The sequence below is a fragment of the Zosterops lateralis genome, assembly GCF_965231275.1.
Source record: "Zosterops lateralis genome assembly, chromosome: Z".
NCBI lineage: Eukaryota > Metazoa > Chordata > Aves > Passeriformes > Zosteropidae > Zosterops > Zosterops lateralis.
In genome coordinates this window covers 180,667-203,157 of record NC_139800.1, presented here as the reverse complement: position 1 = coordinate 203,157, position 22,491 = coordinate 180,667, and the positions used below count along the sequence as shown (strand labels likewise).

Below are 22,491 nucleotides of genomic sequence, written 5' to 3'. Positions count from 1 at the left end.
AAAACCCCAAAAAACCCCAAAACACAACGAAATTAAAAGCTCGTTAGACCAGGACGCTGACTTTATCAGTTTCTCTGGTAGAATTAATACTGTGTCCCCTCTCTGAGCATCTCTGTTCTGCCAAGGCATTATGTCAAAATTGGCTGACATTTGGCAGACAGTCCTGTGTCATACGACACTTCTGCCCCACTAAAGTTGGGATTGCAGAGCCGGGCAGTGGTGCGACTGAGATACAGCAAACAGCCGCAGCCACGACGTTCACCTGGCACCGGAGCGCATCGGAGCGCTCGCCTCACGGCCGGGGCTCACCGGAGCGCTCCCCTCAGGGCCGGGCTCAGCCGGTCCCGGGCTCACCGGAGCGCTCCCCTCACGGCCGGGCTCACCCGGTCCCGGGCTCACCGGAGCGCTCCCCTCACGGCCGGGCTCAGGGGCTCAGCCGGTCTCCCGGGCTCTCTCTCCTCATGGCCGGGCCTCACCCGGTCCCGGGGCTCACCGGAGCTCTCCCCTCACGGCCCGGGGCTCAGGGGCTCGGCCGGTCCCGGGCTCATCGGAGCTCTCCCCTCACGGCCGGAGCTCAGCCGGTCCCGGGGCTCAGCCAGTCCCGGGGCTCACCGGAGCTCTCCCCTCAGGGCCGGGGCTCACCGGAGCGCTCCCCTCAGGGCCGGTCCCGGGGCTCACCGGAGCGCTCCCCTCAGGGCCGGGCTCATCCGGTCCCGGGACTCAATGGCCCCTCATGGCCGGTCGCGGGCTCACCAGAGCTCTCCCCTCACGGCCGGGCTCGGCCGGTCCCGGGCTCTCTCCCCTCAGGACAGGGCTCAGCCGGTCCCGGGCTCACCGGAGCGCTCCCCTCACGGCGGGTCCCGGGGTTCAGCCGGTCCCGGGCTCTCTCCCCTCAGGGCCAGGCTCAGCCGGTCCTGGGGCTCACCGGAGCTCTCCCCTCACGGCCGGGGCTCACCGGAGCGCTCCCCTCAGGGCCGGTCCCGGGCTCACCGGAGCTCTCCCCTCAGGGCCGGGGCTCAGGGGCTCACCGGAGCTCTCCCCTCACGGCCGGGGCTCACCCGAGCGCTCCCCTCAGGGCCGGTCCCGGGCTCACCGGACTCTCCTCTCAGGGCCGGGCCGAGGGCGCCGCCTGGCGGGCACAGCGGGGACAGCGGCCGCTCCCGGGCACGCACCGGGCACGGAGGGCCCCAATGGAGCGGCTGAAAGGGCAACTCGCCCTGTCCTGGGGGAGGCAGCGGCCCTTGCCACGGGCTTTTACACAGCGAATTTCACTGCTCGACTGAAATAAAAGCATGAACTCCTCCTTTTTCTTGGCACGATTTATTGTGAATGTTGCGATGTCATGTAGTTTCAAACTAAGAGATTAAATGATTCGATAAGTAAGTCATATAATTAATTGGAAGACCCTTCCGTGACAATTATATATATATATATATATATCAATATATATATATCAAAGCCATTCAAACGAGAAAATGCCACCTTGAAAATGAAGAAGAGGATTTAGTCCTTGCTGAACCATACAAGAATATGTGTATTTAAGTACTTTACACAAAGGAATTCTTGTGTACAGAAAAGTGACTTTGTTGATTATCTGATACAATCAAGTGCTTGTGAAATATAGTCTCTTACAGAAAGTATTCAATTTCTTCATGATTTAGTGATCTTCTTTCAGCTTGGAGTGCTCTCTTTCATATTCACAACTTGAAGCAGATAGTCCATCATCTAATAAAATGAGAAATATATTATTTATAGACCAGTCCCGAAAAAAGTAATTCACTAAGTTAATAAACCTACTATAAGTTAATAAGCCTAATAGATAACTGCTCTGTGCATTCACATAACAAACATGTTCCTAATAATCTTTCCGAAACAGACCCCATTTGTCTTGGTTAGTGTAATAACCAAGTGCAAAAGTAGGAGGAAAGTCATTCTCCTAGATAATTCTATGTGCCATCTCATTTATATCCTGTCTCATTAGTGTGAAAAAGCCAAGTAATAGAAACAATTTAAAGTTTATTTTCCAACTTATTTTTGCACTTAGTCCAACTTGCAGGAGAGATTTTCATCCCCTTTAACTACATTAACTGTAATTTATTCACAGAATAAAGAGCAGGCAAGGTATTAACTGAAAAGAAAATAACACAGGTGCACCATCTTAAGCCAAACTCCAAGAAATATTGGGTTCACCTTTTCCATTTTTTGACTATTTGTGTGTCACTCATTTCTCTCCTTTGGGTGAGTCCTTTAGAAAGAATTCTTTTCTTCTTAAGAAATGTACAGCCAGTGTGAGCATCAGTTGTGATGAACTGGATGATCTGGGCTAATAAGAAAGACCCTGAACTGAGGTACTTATCTGTATTTACTTCTGGCTTTGGGACTTCCTGATCTTAAATTTAAAATTCAAGCTTTGAATTAAATCAGCTAAAATTGAAAGCACGCATGAAACAAAGTTCTTGGAGAGACTGTTTGTTCCCAACACAGCCAGTCTTTGCTGTGTGCAGCAGGTGGAGCACAGGGCTGCAGACACAGACTCCTGGTTGGCATCTCTGTCAGTGCACGGGAACTGCAGCCCCTGGTGGGCACGTGCTCCTGGGACAGCCATTCCAGAAGCTGGCAGCAGGGTTCGTTATTTACCTTCTTTTGCTGACATTTAGTACCTCAGTCCAACAGGCCACTGCACAGGGAACAGTAACCCGCTGCAAATCTGGTGTCTGGTTCCTCCTAGAACAAGTTTCTATTCCAAACTCACACAAAATATGCCTGGAAAAGTATTTCATGCCAAGGACAAATTTTCTGGATGTGCTGTGTCATCGTTCTCGGCTTCCTGTACCTGGTAATCCTCCCCAAGGTGATGTCTAACCAAGTCTGTGCACCTGAAACCCCTCATGTCCTGACAAATCTACACAATCAACCCCCAAAAGTTACTTACGCATTTGTACCCCTATGTGCATGAATGTCACATTCTGTATATTGGAGTTCTACCTTTGTAAATAAGGCCTCTTTTATTCAAAATAACTTCTAAATAAAAATATTTCTCATTATTTAAATGTTTAGGAAACTATCAGCCCTCAAAAGAGTAAAGTACATTCCTTTTGATCTTCATGTTTTCTTCATCTAGAAGGAAGATCTCAGAAATACCTTAAATTTCAGGTGCTTTCTTGAAGCCAAGGGGAAAACAGGACATCATATCCCACCTAGACTGTGTATCATCAAGTATTTGTGTCCAACAGCAGGAAAGTACAGCTACAGCAACTTTCGTTAGATTTTACTTCAGGATGGAGACAAAGAAATTGTTGAATATAGAAATCAAGGGTTTTATGGCCAAATGAGGTTCTGTGAATTGATCTCTATCTTAGTCTCAAGAAAAACATGAGCTTTTTTACTAAGCCCTGCAGAAATCTGGATGCTTAAGGCAATAATCTCATTATTCCATAAGGATGTTCAATGTCTGACCACAGAAATATTAATTTATGGTGGACGTTAATTTACAGTGAAAGTACACACATATGGATATGATTCAACTTACCAAAGGCAACTTCCAGCCTTCCTAAGTAGGATTTATTGACAGACACTTTTAGAAGTCAGAACATTTCCCTCTTTACATTAAATAAGGGGATTTGTTAATTTAATTCGATTACAAAGCTGCAAACTGCAGAACTGAAGATGGAATAAATAGTTACTTTTTCAAATAGTATTAATAATCAGTTACTATGATGCATCACTATCATAAAGCCAACAGCCAAAAAGAAACCTATGGGCAGCATTCGTATCACTGTTGTGAGAGACTTAAATCAGAGCTTAATTTAAAGAGTGAATTTTTACCCACATTCAAATAAAAGCCCAAGTATTCACTAATATGATTGCACCAGGATTTCAGGAGGGAAACCGGGCTGAAGTTAGCCCAGGAATATTAATGACATCATATTGCAGAAGAATATGGGAAAAAAAAAAAATCTTTCCATTGATGTCTTTAAGGGGGCGTATTAATCTTTTTATTCTATTTCATTGTCACCCAAAAGAATTCTGCAGCTTTATCACCATGACTGTGCCTGAGGCATTATAAGTGAAGTAGTTTTCTTGTGGATCCTGTGATTTACATTAGACCCCAATTATTTTCTGTAAAACCTCACTGTTATCCTTCACAGTGTATTTTATAGGATTTCCCAAAAGAATAGGGATTAATCTGTTCCAAAACCCTGTTGTTTTGTGCAACAGCACTAGGAAGAACATGAATTTGAGGATGAGGAGGGGCAGCTTATCAGTAGCCCCAGATGCCTTTAGCAAACCCAGGAACGACCACAGCAGTAGCCAGCACCATGGGCTGGAGAAAAGACAAAGGAGACAGGGACAAATCTGAGACCAGAGAAAATTCTGCAGCCCCGTGGCTTTGCTCAGCCCAAGGCAGAACATCCTGAAGGGTGATGGAAGGGGACAGTCAGTGTGATGTGGTTCCTCCTGCCCTCACACTTATTTTCCACACTATCTTGGCTTTGCTGAGCAATACGTGGTGCTGATGGGATCACCTGTGCATGAAGAGAAAAGAATGGCCCAACCAAGCAGCCTGAAGGGAACCCAGGGACTAAAAAGTGCTGAATGCATGCCATGTTTACACCCAGCAGCAAATGAAGTAATCAAAAATACAATCAGTGAGTGACAATCTGTAATCAAGAGCAGAGGCTTACTGTACTGGATGTCTAATACATGAGATGCATTTCTGCTGCTTTTCTGGACAATCCACCAGGAAGAGGATTGAGGAAGTCACTATGTTACTGTAACCCAAAAATTGAACACATGGAGTTTCTTTACAGGTTTTATCTTACTTACATGTTTCCAACTGCTATTGTCATCTGTCTCCCAGGTGTTCCTGGTGTACCAGGGAAGCCTTCCTTTTAAAAAGTGACCACTTTTATTTTCATTCCTTTCCAGCAGCCTTAGCAAATATTTTGAGATTTCTTCCCACTGCAGATACTCTTCCAGCTGCTTGATATTGTTAGGTAATGCTGAAAATGGTGTCTTGTTTTCTTCTTCAAAACCGTAAGGAAAATCTCCAGCGCTTTTTTTCCCCATTAAATGTCCTGTAACAACAATTACAGTAGCACAAAATTAACCAAAACAGGTAAAGATTTGATTGTTCAAACATCAGCAGGACTTTGCTATTGCCTGGGGAAGGGAAGGGAAGGGAAGGGAAGGGAAGGGAAGGGAAGGGAAGGGAAGGGAAGGGAAGGGAAGGGAAGGGAAGGGAAGGGAAGGGAAGGGAAGGGAAGGGAAGGGAAGGGGCTGGATAATGTCGAGTTGCAGCACGACTGGGACTGAAGATTTTGTCAGAGTCACACACAATTAATTTCTTCTGTCTGTTGTGTTATATTGTCAGAGAAAACGTGGCTAAGAAAGGGGTAGCGATAACCAAGCACTTTGCCTGGAGATAGAGAGAGGTGCTTGGTAAGATTTGCTGGAGTAAAAGTGCACAGAGAAGGTTTTAGACTTACCCCGCCTCGACACGGGACGCAGGAACCGTACGTTCCAGTGCCTTTGAAGGAGTTAAAGCGCACTTACCCACAGCCCAGTGGCTGCCGCGGGGGTAGATCTTGGTGAGCGCGGGGGTCCCGCCGGGCTGCAGGGGCGCCGCTCCGCCCTGCGCCGTCAGCAGCGCCAGCAGCGCCAGCAGCGGCAGCGCCGCGGGCCGCCCGCCGCGCATCCTGCCCTGCCCTGCCCTGCCCTGCCCTGCCCTGCCCTGCCCTGCCCTGCCCTGCGCTGCCCGGCCCGGCCCTGCCCTGCCCTGCCCTGCCCTGCGCTGCCGCGGTGCTGCCCGAGCCGCGCTCCGCTCCGGCCCCGCCACGGCTCCCGAGCGCTGCCGCCGCCGCCCCCCATTTATCCGGAGCGGAGCCCCCGCGCCTGGCGCCTCCTCCGGGCCCGCGGGGGGAGCCGAGGCGGGGCCGGCCCGGGCGGGGGGGCCGCTCTCTCGCTCTCCCTCTCTCGGTCCCGCAGGCTCCGCTCGGCGAGGGCCGGGGCTGGGGGCGGCGCGGACACCTCGGGGCATCGGGAGCTCCTCGAGGGGGGACCCGGGAGCTGCAGGGGCGAGGCCACCCCGCCCCGAGGGACCTGCACCTGAGGAAAAGCTGTCCCTCACTGCAACAGAAAATCTCGCGCAAAGGGCTCGTTTTAATTTCCAGTATCACCTAAATTTCCTGCCACAAATGACACCGACGTGGAAGCGCATTTACAGGACTTTCTGCTTTCTTTGCACAGGGACCCTTTAAACTTTGCAGCGCCCCAAGGCACCTGGAACTGGCCAACTCTGTGGTAAATGGATGGAAAGAACTCCTGCCCGAAAAGGCAGTGCCGGGAAAAGATGGAGACAGTATAACCTTGGAAAGGCCCTGGAACGGAACACGTAAAGTGGTTTCACTGGAGGGAAGGGGGGTGAGCACCGATGGAAGTCCCGATGTGCCGTTTGTCCTCAGGAGAACAGCAGGGACAGGATGAAGGACGTGTCATGGGTGCAGTTTAAGTGATGATTTTGCTGTCTAGAGAACTGTGGCAGGAGGTGGGACACACAGGGAGCAGAGCTGACTGTAAGGAACTTGCCAGCTCCCCCAGCAGCCCCACATGACTTGAACTGAACTATCCCTACTGGGAGCTCCCACGGATGTGAATTAACATAATTCCTGTAAACTCTTGTACAATTCCTTTTGAAGTCAATTGTATATCCTGCTGTATTGAGCCAAATTGTTCCCTTGTTTAGTCACAGTTTGTTTCGCCTTCTTTTACTGATTAATGTGATTCATTCTTTTCTTTTGGTTATTAATTATGCATTCCTGCTTAATTCACAAGAGTATTCTCATGCCTCAAGTTTCACTGTGCTGCCTGCAGTACAGCTACAGATATGTGCTCTGTGCTGAGTGACAGCTGATCAAATAAAATATTGCCATCCAGAGAAACTTTAATTGTTTGGAGCAATCAAGGCAGGAAATGGAAAAATTCAGGAAACTGTCCATTTTCAGAAAACAAAACCAAAACTAACCAAACATGAATTCTTACTCAGTTCCTTGTTGCCCGGTAGTCCCAAATCTTTTAGTGAAAATACCACGCAAACAAATAAACCTTTCTTGGATGTTGTATATGTACTATGTCTTTATTATTTATTTACTTCTTAATAAGGATTTATCCTAATTCTTAATTTATTACCCTTCTAAGAAAAATAATAACTTGACAATATTGGGAAATATTATTCTGGACCCTCCCCAACAAAAAAGTAACCAGGTACAACCACAGGATATTATGAACTGTGAGTGACTCAACCCACTCAAGACAATCTTTCTCTTTGAGAAGAAGCCTGATAGCATAAATTTGTGTTTGAACATCAAGAAACAGCTCTCTCTGTTTTAAAAGTCCCTTCCTAATTTTATATATCCCATGGCAAAGCAAAACGTTGCAGTGCTTCATGGCAGGAAAACATTTACAGTTCTCAAATGCTATTACCACGATAACACTCTTTAATCTGCCTCCTTTACATTTTAGACAACCATCATTGTTTTATCAGCAACGCACATTTGACAGCTATAAAAAGGGATAATATAAGAATGGTGTGGCTTTCATCATTTTCTTTGTAGAGATCCTGGTGTTAGACACAGACAGGATGTATGTACAGAACAAACACTGGTGGAAGCCTATCTCCAACGTAATAACAGGTGTGATCACTGAGGAATACTCTGTAAATGTTGAAGATGCTGAATAGACTAATCTCCAGCATTTCCAACCTGCACTCAGGACAGGTGTTCTGCAAATAACCTCAAGATCGACTCCGTGCTGCAACAGTTCCCTGAAGAACTGAAGACATTTCTCAGAAAAGAGCTCCACAACTTTATAGAGACTGAATAATATGAAATAATAACATTTATCTAATAAGGCCCAGTGTAAGATAGCTGATACTGTTTGTGATGCATTTTGGGAAGCCCTGGAAAGTTGAAGCTTAACCACAGCAATTGCTCACTGCACTTTTAATGTGTGCCAGGCTGCTATGGCAGCCACAAGTTTGGGTTTATGATTTTTGTGGTGGAGGGGTTCAGTAATTGGAGAATTCAAATGGGAAGCATTTATGGACCAGAACAACTTACAGAGACCATCCAGCCCAACAGCCTGAGCCCTTCCAGGCTGCCCAGAAGCTGGGGCATTGTCCAAGTGCTGCTGGAATGCTGAGCCTGGGGCATCCACCTTCTCCTGAAGGGGGCTGCTCCAGGTCTGAACATCCTCTCAGTATGGAAATGCTTCCTAAGACCCACTCTGATCCCCCCTGGCACAGCTCTGAGCCATTCCTGTGACTGGACCCCAATGTCACATTGGCCAGCTGCAAAATGTTCAGCTGCACTCTCCAAGTCAGAGCTGACTGTGCTCACATTGGGGTAGGTGGACAGCATAAATTTGGATTTCAGCAATACCAAGAGAAAGAAAAAAAATCTTACTCCACATACCCTGTCTCCAAAAAACACAGTATTTTTTTCTTAACTGGGATGAAACACTTCCAGGAAGACTGCATTAAGGATCCCAACATTATCCTGCCATGCCATTTATTATACTCAATTTTATTTCTATACAATTTGACACAAAATAAGTAATTTTTATAATACAGTTGGACATGAAAACCGCTTAGTAGGACACAAAAGAAGTAATATTACTTGGAGAAATTCAGCAGTTGTCTGTTGAACATAAGCTTTACAACAGAGAAGGTGTCATTATTGAAAAATAGAGTATTTTTGCAGAGGTAAGGGATTACAGAAGAAACAGAACTCCAGAAGAAAAAAGCATCGTGCTGTTCCTTATGCAAGCTACAAAAACAAAGCCAGCAAGGAAAACAAGTTCTGCTTTGTTGAAGGTGCAACACTGACATTTGAAGGTAAGAGAAAAATACCAAATTTCATAAAAGATAGTGATCAGGTAAGTTTTTAAATGAAAAATCAATTTTATGTTTAACACTACTCAGGTGTTATATGATAGGTGAGAATAATACATTCTCCAAACGGGCAAAAGAGTTCTGGTTTCCCCTTCTTGGCAATATCCCTGAAGTGTACTACTGTGCTATTCATTCAGTAATTTACAAGTGTTATTAAAGCCCCAGCAAACCTTTTTGTTAGGTTTGTTTAAGAGCTAGGACACAAAAGGCAGAATCGTCAACAGCCTGAACGCTAGCAATGCACACAGTCCCTAAAAACCAGGCCTCTAGAAATCAGGCCATCTGGGCTTTTTTCCTTACGCCATGAAGAGCAAGTGTCAAATTAAGGGAAAAAGCTCTGAGTCCCCACTGCTCAGTGCCAAGTTAGAGTAAACTCCCCTTCTTGGCTGTTTTTGTCAGCCACAACCAGCCAACTTAGCCATAAGTCTGACTAAACTCCTAGAACTTACTTACTACCTGTTCAGAGATTCTGTGTCCTTACAAGCACTGATCAAAACAGTTTGTATGATGGAGAAAAGAGGACACTGACAGATTAAAAATAACCCCCCAAGAAAACACGAGGGCAAAAGTGGGTACAGATGCAGCACCAGTCAAGAAAAACCTACTGTGGCATGGCAAGAGAGCCCTTGGCTGCTCCAGCATGACAGTCCTCCAAATCAGTGCCAGGTTAGCTGAGAGCAGTCTGTAGAAGGTGGTAAATATGCCATTTTGTAATTAGCCAGCAGCCAACAGCTTCACTCATTAGGTGTCGTTTATTTAGACAAGACAGAAGCTTGCACAGTTTGTAACCGTATACAGAAATGAAGTCATCTGAAATATATTAGTTTTTTCCCCCTGTATATTTCCCTTTGTTCTTGTGTTTAGGATTCCCGTTTGAGCAGTACATATGCTCCCATCACTGCCAGGAGAGCATACTGCAAAGAAACACAGAACACAGACTCGTTACAACTCCTCTCCACTGAGCTCTGAAAGCACAAACTGTTCAAAAGGTGCCCTCTCAAACATCACACAAATAGGACTCTGATCCTACAGAATTGCAGGAAGATTTTAAAGCGATCAAATTCATCATAACCAGGCATCATATTTGGATACACTTAACTAACAAAATTCTAATAAACAACATGTTTTCAACTCATTACAAACAACAAATTCTACTGCCCAACAGTAAGCAAGGACACTCAGCTCATCCTACATTAGGTACCAAACCACATACACAAATGTATTAATTACATGTATACTTAGAAGCAAGGTTCGTACTGTCTGTACTTGTTATTTTAGCACTTTGAATATTCAAAACGTCACTATACATACCTTAAATTTTGGGTAGTCATTCATTATTATCGTTACCATTCCTACATAGGGCAGAAACCTGTAAGTGAGAAAACAGGTGAATATAAAATTAATCCCCAAATATTTAATGGAAGTATTTTAATGTTACGCAATCTGGAATATTTCGGTGCAATCTCATCATTTACACCTGGGACTAATACAGACCTGAATAGGAAGTAAAATTCATTTGTTTTCCTTAATCAAAGTTATCTCAGAAATTCTGAAAAGATTTCAGCTCAGCTGGAGAAGGGAACAAAGTCAAAAGCTCGAACCTGCATTAAAATTCCTGTGGAATGCCAACATGATTTCTTAGTAATTTCTAGCAATTACAAGCAGAAGCCAATTAATTTTGTACTTTCAGGTGGACTATTTGTCAAATGTCCTTTTTCTTCCCCACACTCCACATCACTGGGAGTACTATAGGAAGCAACTTTTTTAGGTTTTCTTTTTAAATTACAATTCTATTTAAGAAATTTAAAAATACATCAGATCTGGTTTGTATCAACAGCAGAACCAATTCAAGAGCTAATTTTTCTATTTAATTACAAAGTACATTTTGCTTTACTTACCCTCTTGCTCTGCCAACAACATCTTTCTTCTCTAGCCAGTTCTGTCCTTCTTTGTACAAGCCTCTATCATCAACTTCATTATTATCCCCTTTAGTCAGAAATTTGATGTTCCCATTTCCTCTAGAAGGCAATGAGGTGATAAACTAAATAGCACTTAATTTAAAAATCTCAATTAACATCTACAAAGCAAATGAGGATGGAAAATGCTACAAGATTAGATAACAATGTTTGCTTTCAGCCCTGCTTATTGAACAAGCACCATTAAATCATTAACATTACAAAGTTTACTGACTTTATCTATCAACAGATATTAACAAGAAACGTTTCTTACAACACTTCTAGATTGTCAATTGATGTAAGCAATTACACAATGGACGTGAAAGGGATATTGTCCATCCAGGCACTGAACTTCCTCAACAAAAGCCCAGTGTGTTTATCAGCATCTTCCACAGAACACAAATTCAAATAAACTTCTTAAGTTTACTGTCTTCAAATGAATTTTGCTCAAGTACAGAAATTAGGAGTTCTCATAAAGACAAATTAGGTAATAAAAAAAAAATAAAAATAGGTGATTCTTGGAAATTTTAAAAAACATGGAAGAAGAGATATTACTCAAGAAATAAACACCTTCAGCTCATGGAGCTAAAGTTCAAAAATGTCAATGCTTGCCAGCTGCAGCTTAGCTTTTCACTGTGCAGAACTAGGAGCAGAACTGTGGTTTGGAAGGAACTGTTTAGCAGAGTGGGCATCTGCAATCAAGGCCAAACCAAGCCCTCTCTCTGCTGCTTTTCAGCAAGAATTGTTGTGGGCAGTGTGGCCAAGAGACACAAGAGTAAGAAGAAACTCTTCTTTATCCTGAGTCAAATTTGGAAAACTTCAGTTAGCAAAGCTCACACATTCTGTCAGGCTGCATCCTGATTGTGAATCTCCATCTTCTGTCAAAAACTTGCTCTTACAACCAAAATCTTCACTGCACCAGCATAGGAGTGGATTCTGCCCCCATGCACATCCCTGCTGCCAGGATTCCTCCTGGGCACACCTTCACCTGCACCAACCCTGAGCAGCTTTGCTGAGGGAAAGGTCTCAGACCCTCAAGAAGCGTGGCACAGAACTGGGGACAGAAATGGATCACATCATACAGCTGAGCTTTTTCTCACTGCTTATCCTCACTTGCCTTTCTCACACACTAAACCACAATTAAACTGTCACTGAAAGCCATGGGGAAGGAAAGGAGCTTTACAAACAAAAGAACGCCAAGTTTCATTACTTTTCATGTACTTTGATAACTCTGTGAACTATTGGAATGTCTCTGCCTTCAACTTTAAAAACAACTATTTCACCAGCTCTGATTGGGTCATCATGGAAGTTTGTCAGGAATAGCAGGTCTCCCCTGTGAAAAGCTGGTTCCATGCTGCCACTACAAACAGCAAGAAAGAGAGAGTTTGTTGACATAAATGAAAGAAGCACCACGACAACAAAGAACATTTAATTCTTACAGATAAACCCACAATTTTAACTGAGACCTGTACCTTCACCATTCAGTAACACTGCTCAGACCTTTAAGAGAACCAAAATCCCAGAAAGCAATCTGCAGTTTAGGTGAAGTGAAGGAACTTGGGTTTTAAAAAGTCTCACACATTTACTGCTCCTACAAACCTCAGTGGAAACTGGGTAATGGCTACTGACAGCGTGACTTCTGCCAGAGCTCAAACGCAGATAGAAGAAAGCAAGTGTTTAAGTCCTTCTTTAAACAGGTGAGATTTTAAACTCCAAATGTATCCAAGGGGAAGAAGGGGAAGGAGACAAAAGGCAAAACAATACCTGGACTTGAAGCAGAAAGCCTTTCCACTGACTCACCTGAGCACCACAACAATGGGGCTCTCGCTGCCAGTGACCACGATCAGCCCCTTCCAGATCATTAGGGCAGAAGACACAATCATAGCAAAATTTAAGACTTGGTAATATAGCTGCGTGAAACAAGAAAATTGGTTTTTAAAGGCACCATATTGTATTTAGAAGCACAACATAGAACTTCAACTCAGGCGCACCACAAATTCTAGGCTTTTATGTTAAAATTCTATTCAAACACAAGCCTGGTGGCACAGATTGCCATGTCAGAATCCACCAAACTGCAGCATAAAGCCGGAATCCTCTGTGTGCCTTAGTCTTGGGTTAATCCACTCCTGTGTGTCAGCGACAGAGGTAAACACTCTGATAAAGGCTTATAGAGCTGGGGAAGCGACCTGGCAAACAACCAAACCTGGTTCGCTCACACGGCCCCGGCTCCCTCCCGAGCTCAGGAATATCCCAAAGGGATATGTGGAACACCGGACTGTCAGCAGAGGCTGACTTTCTAAGAGCGACTTTTGTTTAAAAAGAGGAGCTGTACGAGACGGGAGACGACAAAGGATCGTTTCCTGCTACTGTCACACTGAAATTTGTCTAAAAAAATCACTGATTTGACATTCTGCCCCCCCGTTCTCCTCCTCCGCCAGCCCTTCCAGCAGCGGATGCGCTTGAACCACACACTCGTGTTCATTTTTTTGTTCCTTTTATCGGCAGCACACGGGGACAACGGTGGCGTCTGAAAACCCCCGCTCCCCGGAGGGGTGAGAGCCGCGGGGGCAGCCCCGGTACCTGCCGCTTGTTCATGCGCCGCAGGTCCCCGAAAAGATCCATCGCGGCCCCGCCGCTCCTGGGCCAGCACAACCTGCGCCCCCAGCGCAGTGCCCGGAACGACAGCGGGACCTGCGCTGCTTCCTGGGATCTGTAGTCTCCTTCCTCTCCCAACCTGCTGGCGCACCGAGAACCTCACCGGCCAGGTGAACTATAACGCCCAGATGCATCGCGGCGAAGGGTCCTCATGACGAGGCCCCTCGCTTCCTGCCCTAAAAGGTGCCTGAGCAGCTGGCTGTACCGAGGGACCGTCGGTGAACGCTCAGACCCCTCGGCTCGGCGGGAAGAGCCGCGCCCGCCAAAAAAGCATCGGGCCGGCTTCACCGGTCTCCCGGGGATGGGGAGAGGTGAGAGTTTTGGGACAGGCGACTGCCGCGGGCACCCTGTGGCCGCCGCTGCGTGTGCGCAGCTCATTGGCGGGAAGGGCGCGCGCTCTGTGAAGGAGGAGCGCTGTGCCGAGCGCGCGGACGCGGGAGGGGCGGGCGGGGGTGGCCGGCAGGGGGCGCTGTGCCGAGCGCGGGAAACCGTGAGGGGCGGGCGGGGGTGGCCGGCAGGGGGCGCTGTGCCGAGCGCGGGAAACCGTGAGGGGCGGGCGGGGGTGGCCGGCAGGGGGCGCTGTGCCGAGCGCGGGAAACCGTGAGGGGCGGGCGGGGGTGGCCGGCAGGGGGCGCTGTGCTGAGCGCGGGAAACCGTGAGGGGCGGGCGGGGCCGTGAGAGGCGTGAGGGATCAGAGGGGGCTTCGCGCTGTCCCCCTCACCAGCTGCGAGCGGAATCATCTCATGGCAGCAGCTAGCGGTGACCTCGGTTTTGCTCAGGGACCGCGACACGGCCTCGATCAGAGGAGAGCACAGAGGTCCAGAAAAGCCGCAGCCGCCCGTGTGCGGCAGCCTCTCGGTGCCCCCCGCAGGCCCGGCGGCTGCTCAGAGTGTGCCTGGCAGTGGGTGAGACCCCCAGCAGCACAGGTAGACTTCACACTTATTTCCAGTTCGTCACTGAATAACTGCATGAGCCTGAAGCAGCAAGCAGCCACACAGATACAGGTCAGCCTAGAGCCTGATTTCCTGGGAATTAAATGGGCCAAACCGAATCAGGCATCCACCAAGTTTAAAGATAGCCCCTGAAGACTGAGAATGGGAGAGCAGAGAACACATGGAAATGCTGCTAAGATAAATGGAAACAAACCCGTCTGACCAGAGTGGTGTTTTTGTAATTTGCCAGAAATTCACCAAGACTTTAATGTTGGTAAACAGTTGGATAAGATGGACTAGGACTGACTAAGAGAGACAGAACTGGCATTAGATCATAGGGAAAAGTGTGATGCTCTCAGGAATGAACACAAATGGCAAAGTGGAAAGAAAGCTCCAAGGACACCAGCTAGGCATGATCTAGATAAGATCCTTCACCTTCTCACCTGAGTATTCTTCCCGTGACACCAGTATTCTTCTACTTACTACACAGGAGTTCCTCTAAGTTTACGTGATTTCAGGTTAGTTCTCCTGCTATCCTTTAAATATTCAGTGAAAAGCATCTGCTACTATTGCATTTGAGCAGATGCAGTATTCAGAAGTAATTACTAAGAGAGAAGAAAAACATACAAGGGCAGACACAAAGGTGGTGAAAAGATTCTGAGTTTTCTTTGTGCAATTAAGAGTTTAATTTAAAAGGTGTGTAACAAAGTTATGTGTTCTGTACGAATGGCAGGTGCCACTGAATTGTTGTATTGACTTTTGCCCAGCAGAAGGTTTTCTGCAATTCCTCTGAGAAGGTTTTTCATACCATACTATTTAGACAGATTTTTTTAACAGAGTTTTTTTGCCTTTGTGTACAAATCTGCTTGCCTTTATTTTTATAAAAAGCCCTGAAAAAACAGAGATTAAAAATGGTGATTGGGACAAAATTATCAGGCTCTATAATCATCATAAGGGAGACTAACAAATCTCAGTCTCTAAAAACCTAATTGAACCTTCCAGTAATTTACACTAGGGTTCAGACGAACTCATTAGGCAATTAGAAACAATTTGACAAAAACATCTTTGTTAAATGTGCTTTGCTATTGGAAGGACATCTCTGTCATTTCTTGTGGTTATAGCTGTACATTCCACCTTAGGTATTAATTCATTGCTTTAATGTTGGGTATCATATCTGCATCAATATGAAAAAAAACCCACAAGAAACCAGCTTTCGTTCCAAAACACTGTGTATCACACCCAAATTCCTCCTAAAGTAGAATAAATTTAATCCTTACTTTGTATTAAATTATATATTTGCATCTAACAGTAAATACCTGACACTTTTCTATTACCTGGTCACACAAGGAGTGGCTGAACATAAATGGATGAATTTTCATCCTAGACTAGTTGCAATGCTGCCACTCACAGAACAAAGGCAAATGGCTGTCATAGACGAGTGATCTCTGAGTGTTATTTTTGGGTAGTGCTTTAATTCACCAAACAGGCAGAAGAATATTCTTGTGGGTGTTCTATTGTGAAGCAGGAATATCCTTTTTGGAGGCAAAGACAAGCCACTCAGTAGGGAGATGGCAGCAACTGAGAGAACATAAATGACAAAGTCTGCTCAGTGTTAGAACAATTCCTTGCAATCATTCCTGATAGAGAGAATTAAAAGTGGAAATCAAGGTGGTAAAATCTTTTTCTGTAACAAGCAGAGGGAAGAAGCAGAGTTAGTGTATGGAGAATTTAGAAAAGCAAGAAGGCGGCTTTGTGTTGAGACCTGGGAGGATTGAAGCTGCTTATTTTTTTGGTCACATAGATGGGACTTTCTTTTGTCTGAGGCATGAACTCACACTTAATTCAGTGATTGCAGTTCCTTGGCCTGTTGGTTTGATTGTGCTTGGTGTTTGATAGCTCAGAAAACACGTGGACTTCTCCATTGTTTGTGATGAGGCAAGAGAAACATTAGGAAGCTGTTTCCTTCCTTTTCCAGAGATGCTGGGAATCACCCACACATCTCTTGGTGGCTTTGTTATTTTACCATCTGCATGATTCCAATTATTAAAGGTTACATGTGTTTTGAAATCAAACATCCCCTGCACTGGATGTTTGACTTCAATATTTGTACAGTAGATCTTCTGGAGCTCTGCAGCAAGAAAATTATGTTAGTTTTTTAGTACACAGAAGTTGTAGCTCTTGACATTCTGGCAGATTCGCCAGGCCTTCAGATGCAGGCAGGCATTAGTGCTACCTGTATATATAGTATTGAATGTCAGCTCTTTGTTTTCCATGGGCACAGAACTCACTCCTCTTCTGCCTACTTTTAATACTGGTATTTCATTGCAGTTCTGTAACAGTAGAAAGACTGTTTGCTTCCTGCATGCCATGGATGCACACCCCCACTTTGGAGGCCTCTGCTGGGGAGCATGTGTGGCTTTTATCTTGTGTCACTCCTCTCCTGAGTCTTGTCATGTGTCTTGGGAGCTGGCAAGGACGCGTTCACAGGCACAGTTTGCAACCCCAGTGTCCCTTTCTAAGTGTATGAGTCAATATTTTGGGTCTGCTCTGCAACCCAGTGTCTGCAGAGCTAATTGGATTTCAGCTGAGTGGATTTATTTCAGGGAATAGTTTATTTGTGAAAATAATTTCTCTCTCGGGAAGAAGGGTAAGGGGAGGGAGGAATCCAGCTATCTGAACGTTCAATTGAATTTAGAGAATAATATTCTCTTTTCCTTCCCCTTCTCCCATGGAACAGGGAAAAAAAACCTCAGAAACAATCACTAAATCAGGAAATATCGTTGTGCTTGACCTGCAATATTGGTCTGGCCCACAGAAGTATGGCACTGTTAGCCAAGTGCTGGACTGACCCGGGGAGAGCAATGCTGATAATGCACTGCATCCATATCCCCACCATCACATTAGAGCCATTGAATACAAAATAGCACAATTTGAGAACAGAAAATAAATGAACTGCATAAAGTCTTTCGCCAAATCATATAAGGGGACATATCTGAGAAGGGTACTATGCGCAGCTTATTTGGCTAATAGTCACATTACTGTTTCAAATATTTTTCTTCCTTCAAAATAGAATCCTGAGGCTCAGAGAAGAGAGCTGTAGTGCCTCTAGTTAATTTTCCAGGTAAATCTGGGTCATTCCCAGTGCAGTGCCTCACTGTGATGCCCTCAATAGGGTCATTTGGTCTCCACTGAGGAAAACTTTTTTCCCAACTATGAGAGAAATAACATCAAAACCAGGTTTTGTACGGTCACTGTTAAGGAGCAAATTCAATTTTTAATTTTTTTTTTTTATTTTATTTTCAAAGTGAGGAAGTGTCCAGGGATGAGAGGAGAAGTGGCTCCTTTTGTGCTCCTGCATCTGCATCCACTTCTGGCTGCAGAATCTACTTTGTACACAGAGCCTGGGGATGTAGGTCAGGAGCGCTTGTGCCTTCCATGGTTGATCAGTTCTATACTCATTTCTCTTGTCAATCCATTCTCCACTGTTCCTAGTCACCCTTCACGGAGCCTGGGCAGGTAACCTTTGAGTAATAATCTGAAATTCAAATACAAAGAATTGACTACTGAACTGCCCTAATATTTGAGAAAGGTTTTAAACTAAAATAGGTTTTTCTGTGTGCCTTTATTGGCCTGGCAGCTGTGTGTGTATGCTAAGTGTACTGAGAAAGGCAATATTAACAGAATGAAAAGGTCGGACTTTTATAAAAATCCTTTTAAAAGTAAATAGGCTTGCCAAACTGAATTCCCCACAGGTAGACAGAGGTTAAGAACTGAGAACATTTGGGCCTTTGGCAGGTCAAGTTGTGAATCTGTAAATACCCTCCAGAAATACAAACACCTGACAAGTGTAGAGAAGTACAGTGACTGTGGCCAGCCAGATTAACTCCGGCTGTAGCTACGGGCAGGCAGGTTGAGGCTCAGCAGCTCCCGAGGGAGGTATCCGGGGGCGCTGTGCAGGGTGGGCACAGCACACCTGTGTCGTGCCCAGGCACCCCAGGAACGAGGGAGGCAGACACACGTGGTGTAGTCATTAAAGGCGTCATGCGTTGGGCAACACAAATGCATTGGTGTAATTAGACTTGTTTCTGGCTGAGCTTAGAGGTCCAGCATAGCCCCTGTAAGGCGGGACACGAAGGATTGGGGTGTGCTGGAGTGAGGCAGTGGGTGGCAGGCTGAGAACACACCCTGAGTGGGAGAGCACATACGATAGAATCACAGACTCTGCCGACTTGGAAGGGGCTCACAAGGATCAAATCCAACTCCTGGCTCTGCTTAACATCATCCCTAAGAGTCACACCATGTGCCCCAGAGTATCCCAACACTGTGAACTCTGTCAGGCTTGGTGCTGTGACCACATCTCGAGGGAGCCTGTTCCAGTGCACGACCACCCTCTGCGTCAAGAGCCTTTCTCCAATATCCAACCTAAACCTTTCCCCGACACAACTTCAGACTGTTGCCTTGGATCTTGTCCCAGGGAGGGTCTGGAATTGCACTTGCTTCTCCCCTGAGCCCACTGCTCTTGTGGCACAGCATTTTGTTTTGTGTGAGGTTCATTGTACAGTGAGGTGGCTCTGGCTGACAGTGTCCCACTTCCCCTTATTGTTCCTTCTGTCCAGTCTCACAGCCTTTCTCAAGGGCATCCTTATTGTGGCAAATTGCACATTTTGGAAAGCGCCTTGGTATGGCCCTGGGTACAGTGAGGAGGGCCAGCTCTGTGCTGCCTCACTGGACTGTTTACTACAGCCAAAGTGTCTTATTTTGGTACTATTTTCAAGGACCCCCATCCACACAGTCCAAGCCAGGTGACTGGCAGCCAGGCACTGCCCACATGCCCTGAGGTGAGGTGTTAACCAGTATTAGTAGGTGAAAAAACAGTTTTATTGAGGCTGTGTCGGCAGGTGGACCTGAGCCTCGGTGCAGTCCTCATTGGGCAGTTTGTGTGCAGCTGGATGTTCGGGCAGAGGTCTCAGTGTGCTCCTTGCCTCCCTGAAGAGCAGAAGGGATGGAATGGGAAGGCATACCACAGGAGGAGATATACAGCCTTAGTTTCTGTTGCAATTTGAGGTTGCACTGTTAAGCACCTTTGTTTCCAGCCACAAGAGTGGCTGCAAAATGGTGGAATCAATACGATCCCTTTCCTGACTGTCAGAGAGGTTTTATGAGATTTAATCCATCAGTGTCCAATCCTCACAGGAAAGGGAAAATAAGAGGAGTATTTATGTCATCACTGACTGTTAGTGTCAATGTTAATTAAAAGCAAGCAACTCAAATGCCAGATCTTGGAGAAAAATAACTTTAAACATTTTTTACATAGTTTACAAGAGGAGATAATTCCTTTAGGCATTCCTGCTAATATTTGTACTTTTTCACTGTATCTCACATTGCTTTAAAACCATTTGTTCCCCTCCTGCTTTTCAGTACATTGTCTTCCTGTTAAGGAGGTATGTCAGCTCTGACACAGAAATGTGTCTGGAGCTTTTGGGACTGTTCAAGACCCTCTATCTCTTAAACCTTTCAAGAGATTACTGGCAGGGGAGTTAAACTGATCTGCCAGTTAGACCAAGCAGCTGGGCTGCACTCCCTGGCTGTGCAGGAGCTCCTCTGGGGACACGAGTGGCAGCCTGATACCCGGGCACCACGACGCCATTTGCATCATCGGGTTACTTGCAGGTGTATGACACTGACAAGGGAAAATAAAGAAAAGTATTAGTAATGGCTGTGAAAATCGAACTTTTATTATCTGTTCACTGTATACAAAACACCATTCTGCATAGTGATAACTCATTTGTTGTACAGTTGACAGTGCACATCAACAAACAAGTGTTCAGAGGTATCCACTAAATGGGAAGGGCAGTGGTGGCAGTGGTGCTGTGCCCACTGTGCGCTGTAGGATGAAGTACCTCACAAGCACTTGATATGCCAGTAATATAAATGGGCTAACAAGCATCTACCAGGAGCCAAATTAGGAATGAGGATGGAGAGAGCAGAACTAATGTATCTGATACACAGTTGCCAGAGCGATTAAGTTTTACAGAGGTGGCTGAGAGGATGCATATTTTTTTAAACACTTCAAATTTTAAAACTATTAAAATTTAATGATAAATAACAGAATCTCACAAGTCTTTTGGGGCAAAATGCTCCACATTTATTTACATATGAAATGTGTTTAATACAGTCGTAATGGACATAGTGTATAGTAACATCTGACAGCAGCAAGACTTTTAAGGAACCCAACAATTACTACTGTTTATCATGCAGCTATCTATATATACACAGTTTGTTTTAAAAAAAAGTACAAAAAAATTTCTGTAGGGTTACATACAAGGTATAAAATGCAAAAACAAACTAAAAATATACTCTCACAGAGAACTCTATCTGAAAGGGACAGTATGGTACCTTTTTGTACTTGTGCAAGCAAAACTAGTGGTGCTGGACAGGAGTTTGCAATGTCTGGCCAAGCTCTGCAGGGCCTGTGCTAAAGCTGCAAGCCCCAGTCCCACTCCTGGCTGGACCTGGCTCCTTCACAAGTTGTGGCTGTGTGTGAGGCTGAGCACCAGAACGTTTGGCATGATCATGTGGAGCTGGCAAATGCCAACCCCTGTAGCAAGAGACAGCTATTTCCTTTCAATAACCAGCAAGGAAAATACATAATATGCTGTGTACTCACTTCTATATGTTTAATAAATTACATGACAAAAAACATCATCATTATAAACCTATTCCACTAATTACATCTTATTTCTTAAATCCAGAGCAGCCCAGCCCTTTTGTAACAATTTGAGCTTTGACCACAAGCACCTGATGACCTAAAAAAACACCTAATGATACTCAGAGTTGTGCATTTATACTCTTTGAAAGTACTTTACCACTCCAGGAGGTCTGCACCTGTTCTGGTGCCACCTAAAAAACAGCACTTCATTTTACACATGCAGTGGGTACTTTTGGGTTTTTTTATAATGCATTTTGTAAGAAAAAGTTTAAAAGCTTCCTCAGACATTTGGAAACCCAAGTTCTTTAGTATTTGAAGTCTCCCCTTAGCTTGCTTCCTCTTTCATCTCCCCTCCTAGCACCTCCTCCTGATGCACTTCTGTTAGCTAAACTTTCTTTCAGAAGCATTCAAAAACCAAATAGTTTAAGAGAACCTAAGGAACTGCCCCAGCATTCAGAACTCTGTTTTAAAGAAACTTACGACAAAAGAACAGAAACAGAAAAACAGAAAAAAACCCCACTAGATACTGATACAAACACATAACAAAAGAGTATAAAAATTATTAGTTTAAATATATACAAACTCTTGTCAACTCAAATACTGCTTCAATAGTTCTGAGGGTATAGACAATGAGGTGAAGGGGACACTTTTATGCAGAATATATTGCAACAGCCTGAACAGTACTGTTAACACTATTATACCTTGAACTTCCTGTAGCAAAAATGTCATTAGTATTCCAATGTGGAGCGAGATTTCTGCATCCCAAACAATCTGATCACTTGTCAGCTGAGCTCATTCTTTTGGACTTGATAAAGGCCATGCCATGTGTTCTCATGTGAGTGTTTAAGGCCGCTTCAGTTTCAAAAGTCTTTGCACACACTTTGCATCTTCTGTCCGATGCCGCACTGTCGGACGAGTCATCCTCGTGATTGGGTTTGTTTTCTTGCTGATTATCCTCCCCAGACCCGTTCTGTTTTGATACTGGCTGAGGCTCCTTCAGCTTATGTACAATGAAGAGGTGTCTGGAAAGGGACACGTGAGATGTGTAGCAGAGTCCACATTCCCTGCATTGGTATGAAGAGCCATCAGATTTATGCTGAGGAATATGTTCATGAAACTGGAGAAGATTTTCTGTTGTAAAGCCACAAACTGCACACTTGTGAACTTTAAAAACATTTATCTTCAGCTTCTTTAATGGCTGAGTGATTGCACCTCGTGGAGGTCTGAACTCCATTACAGGTTCTTCCAATTTACGCTTTGGACTAGGAACCTACCAAAAAGACAGAAATG

At 45.1% G+C, this 22,491-nt stretch overlaps 3 protein-coding genes across 10 annotated transcripts in view; all 3 read right to left on the bottom strand.

Annotated features, from left to right (window-relative positions):
- Positions 1-1,467: 1,467 nt before the first annotated feature.
- LOC310922715 (gastrin-releasing peptide-like) lies at positions 1,468-5,729 on the bottom strand. The gene is made up of 3 exons (XM_083883461.1): positions 5,557-5,729; positions 4,828-5,078; positions 1,468-1,725 (listed from the first exon to the last, which is right to left on the bottom strand). Exons 1-3 carry the CDS (start codon positions 5,696-5,698, stop codon positions 1,672-1,674), a joined length of 447 nt encoding a protein of 148 aa, XP_083739587.1. The 5' UTR covers positions 5,699-5,729; the 3' UTR covers positions 1,468-1,671.
- A 3,954-nt stretch (positions 5,730-9,683) lies between these two features.
- On the bottom strand, positions 9,684-13,593 carry LOC310922713 (signal peptidase complex catalytic subunit SEC11C). The gene is made up of 6 exons (XM_083883459.1): positions 13,486-13,593; positions 12,706-12,815; positions 12,116-12,265; positions 10,849-10,968; positions 10,262-10,319; positions 9,684-9,864 (listed from the first exon to the last, which is right to left on the bottom strand). The coding sequence occupies exons 1-6, from the start codon at positions 13,525-13,527 to the stop codon at positions 9,811-9,813; spliced, it is 534 nt and encodes a 177-aa protein (XP_083739585.1). The 5' UTR covers positions 13,528-13,593; the 3' UTR covers positions 9,684-9,810.
- Positions 13,594-20,272: 6,679 nt separating this feature from the next.
- LOC310922703 (zinc finger protein 532) overlaps positions 20,273-22,491 on the bottom strand; it is a 31,384-nt gene continuing 29,165 nt past the window's right edge. For 7 of the 8 annotated variants that reach the window (XM_083883437.1, XM_083883440.1, XM_083883438.1 and 4 more), the window contains one exon: positions 20,274-22,471. In XM_083883437.1, coding sequence (XP_083739563.1) covers positions 21,977-22,471 — 495 coding nt within the window. In that variant the 3' untranslated portion in view covers positions 20,274-21,976. Of the gene's footprint in view, positions 22,472-22,491 lie in introns of all 8 variants that reach the window. The other variant, XM_083883435.1, reaches the window with a different exon arrangement.

Bases quoted from the DNA above. Each gene is read 5' to 3' on its own strand.
- LOC310922715 (XM_083883461.1), bottom strand. From the start codon at position 5,698: ATGCGCGGCGGGCGGCCCGCGGCGCTGCCGCTGCTGGCGCTGCTGGCG. The intron at 5,079-5,556 runs GTAAGTGCGCTT...TTGTTGTTACAG, and splicing joins CGGCAGCCACTGGGCTGTGG to GACATTTAATGGGGAAAAAA. The intron at 1,726-4,827 runs GTAAGTAAGATA...TCATTTTATTAG, and splicing joins ACAATAGCAGTTGGAAACAT to ATGATGGACTATCTGCTTCA.
- LOC310922713 (XM_083883459.1), bottom strand. From the start codon at position 13,527: ATGGATCTTTTCGGGGACCTGCGGCGCATGAACAAGCGGCAG. The intron at 12,816-13,485 runs GTACCGGGGCTG...TGTTTCACGCAG, and splicing joins GGCGCATGAACAAGCGGCAG to CTATATTACCAAGTCTTAAA. The intron at 9,865-10,261 runs GTATGTATAGTG...GTTTCTTTGCAG, and splicing joins ATGACTACCCAAAATTTAAG to TATGCTCTCCTGGCAGTGAT.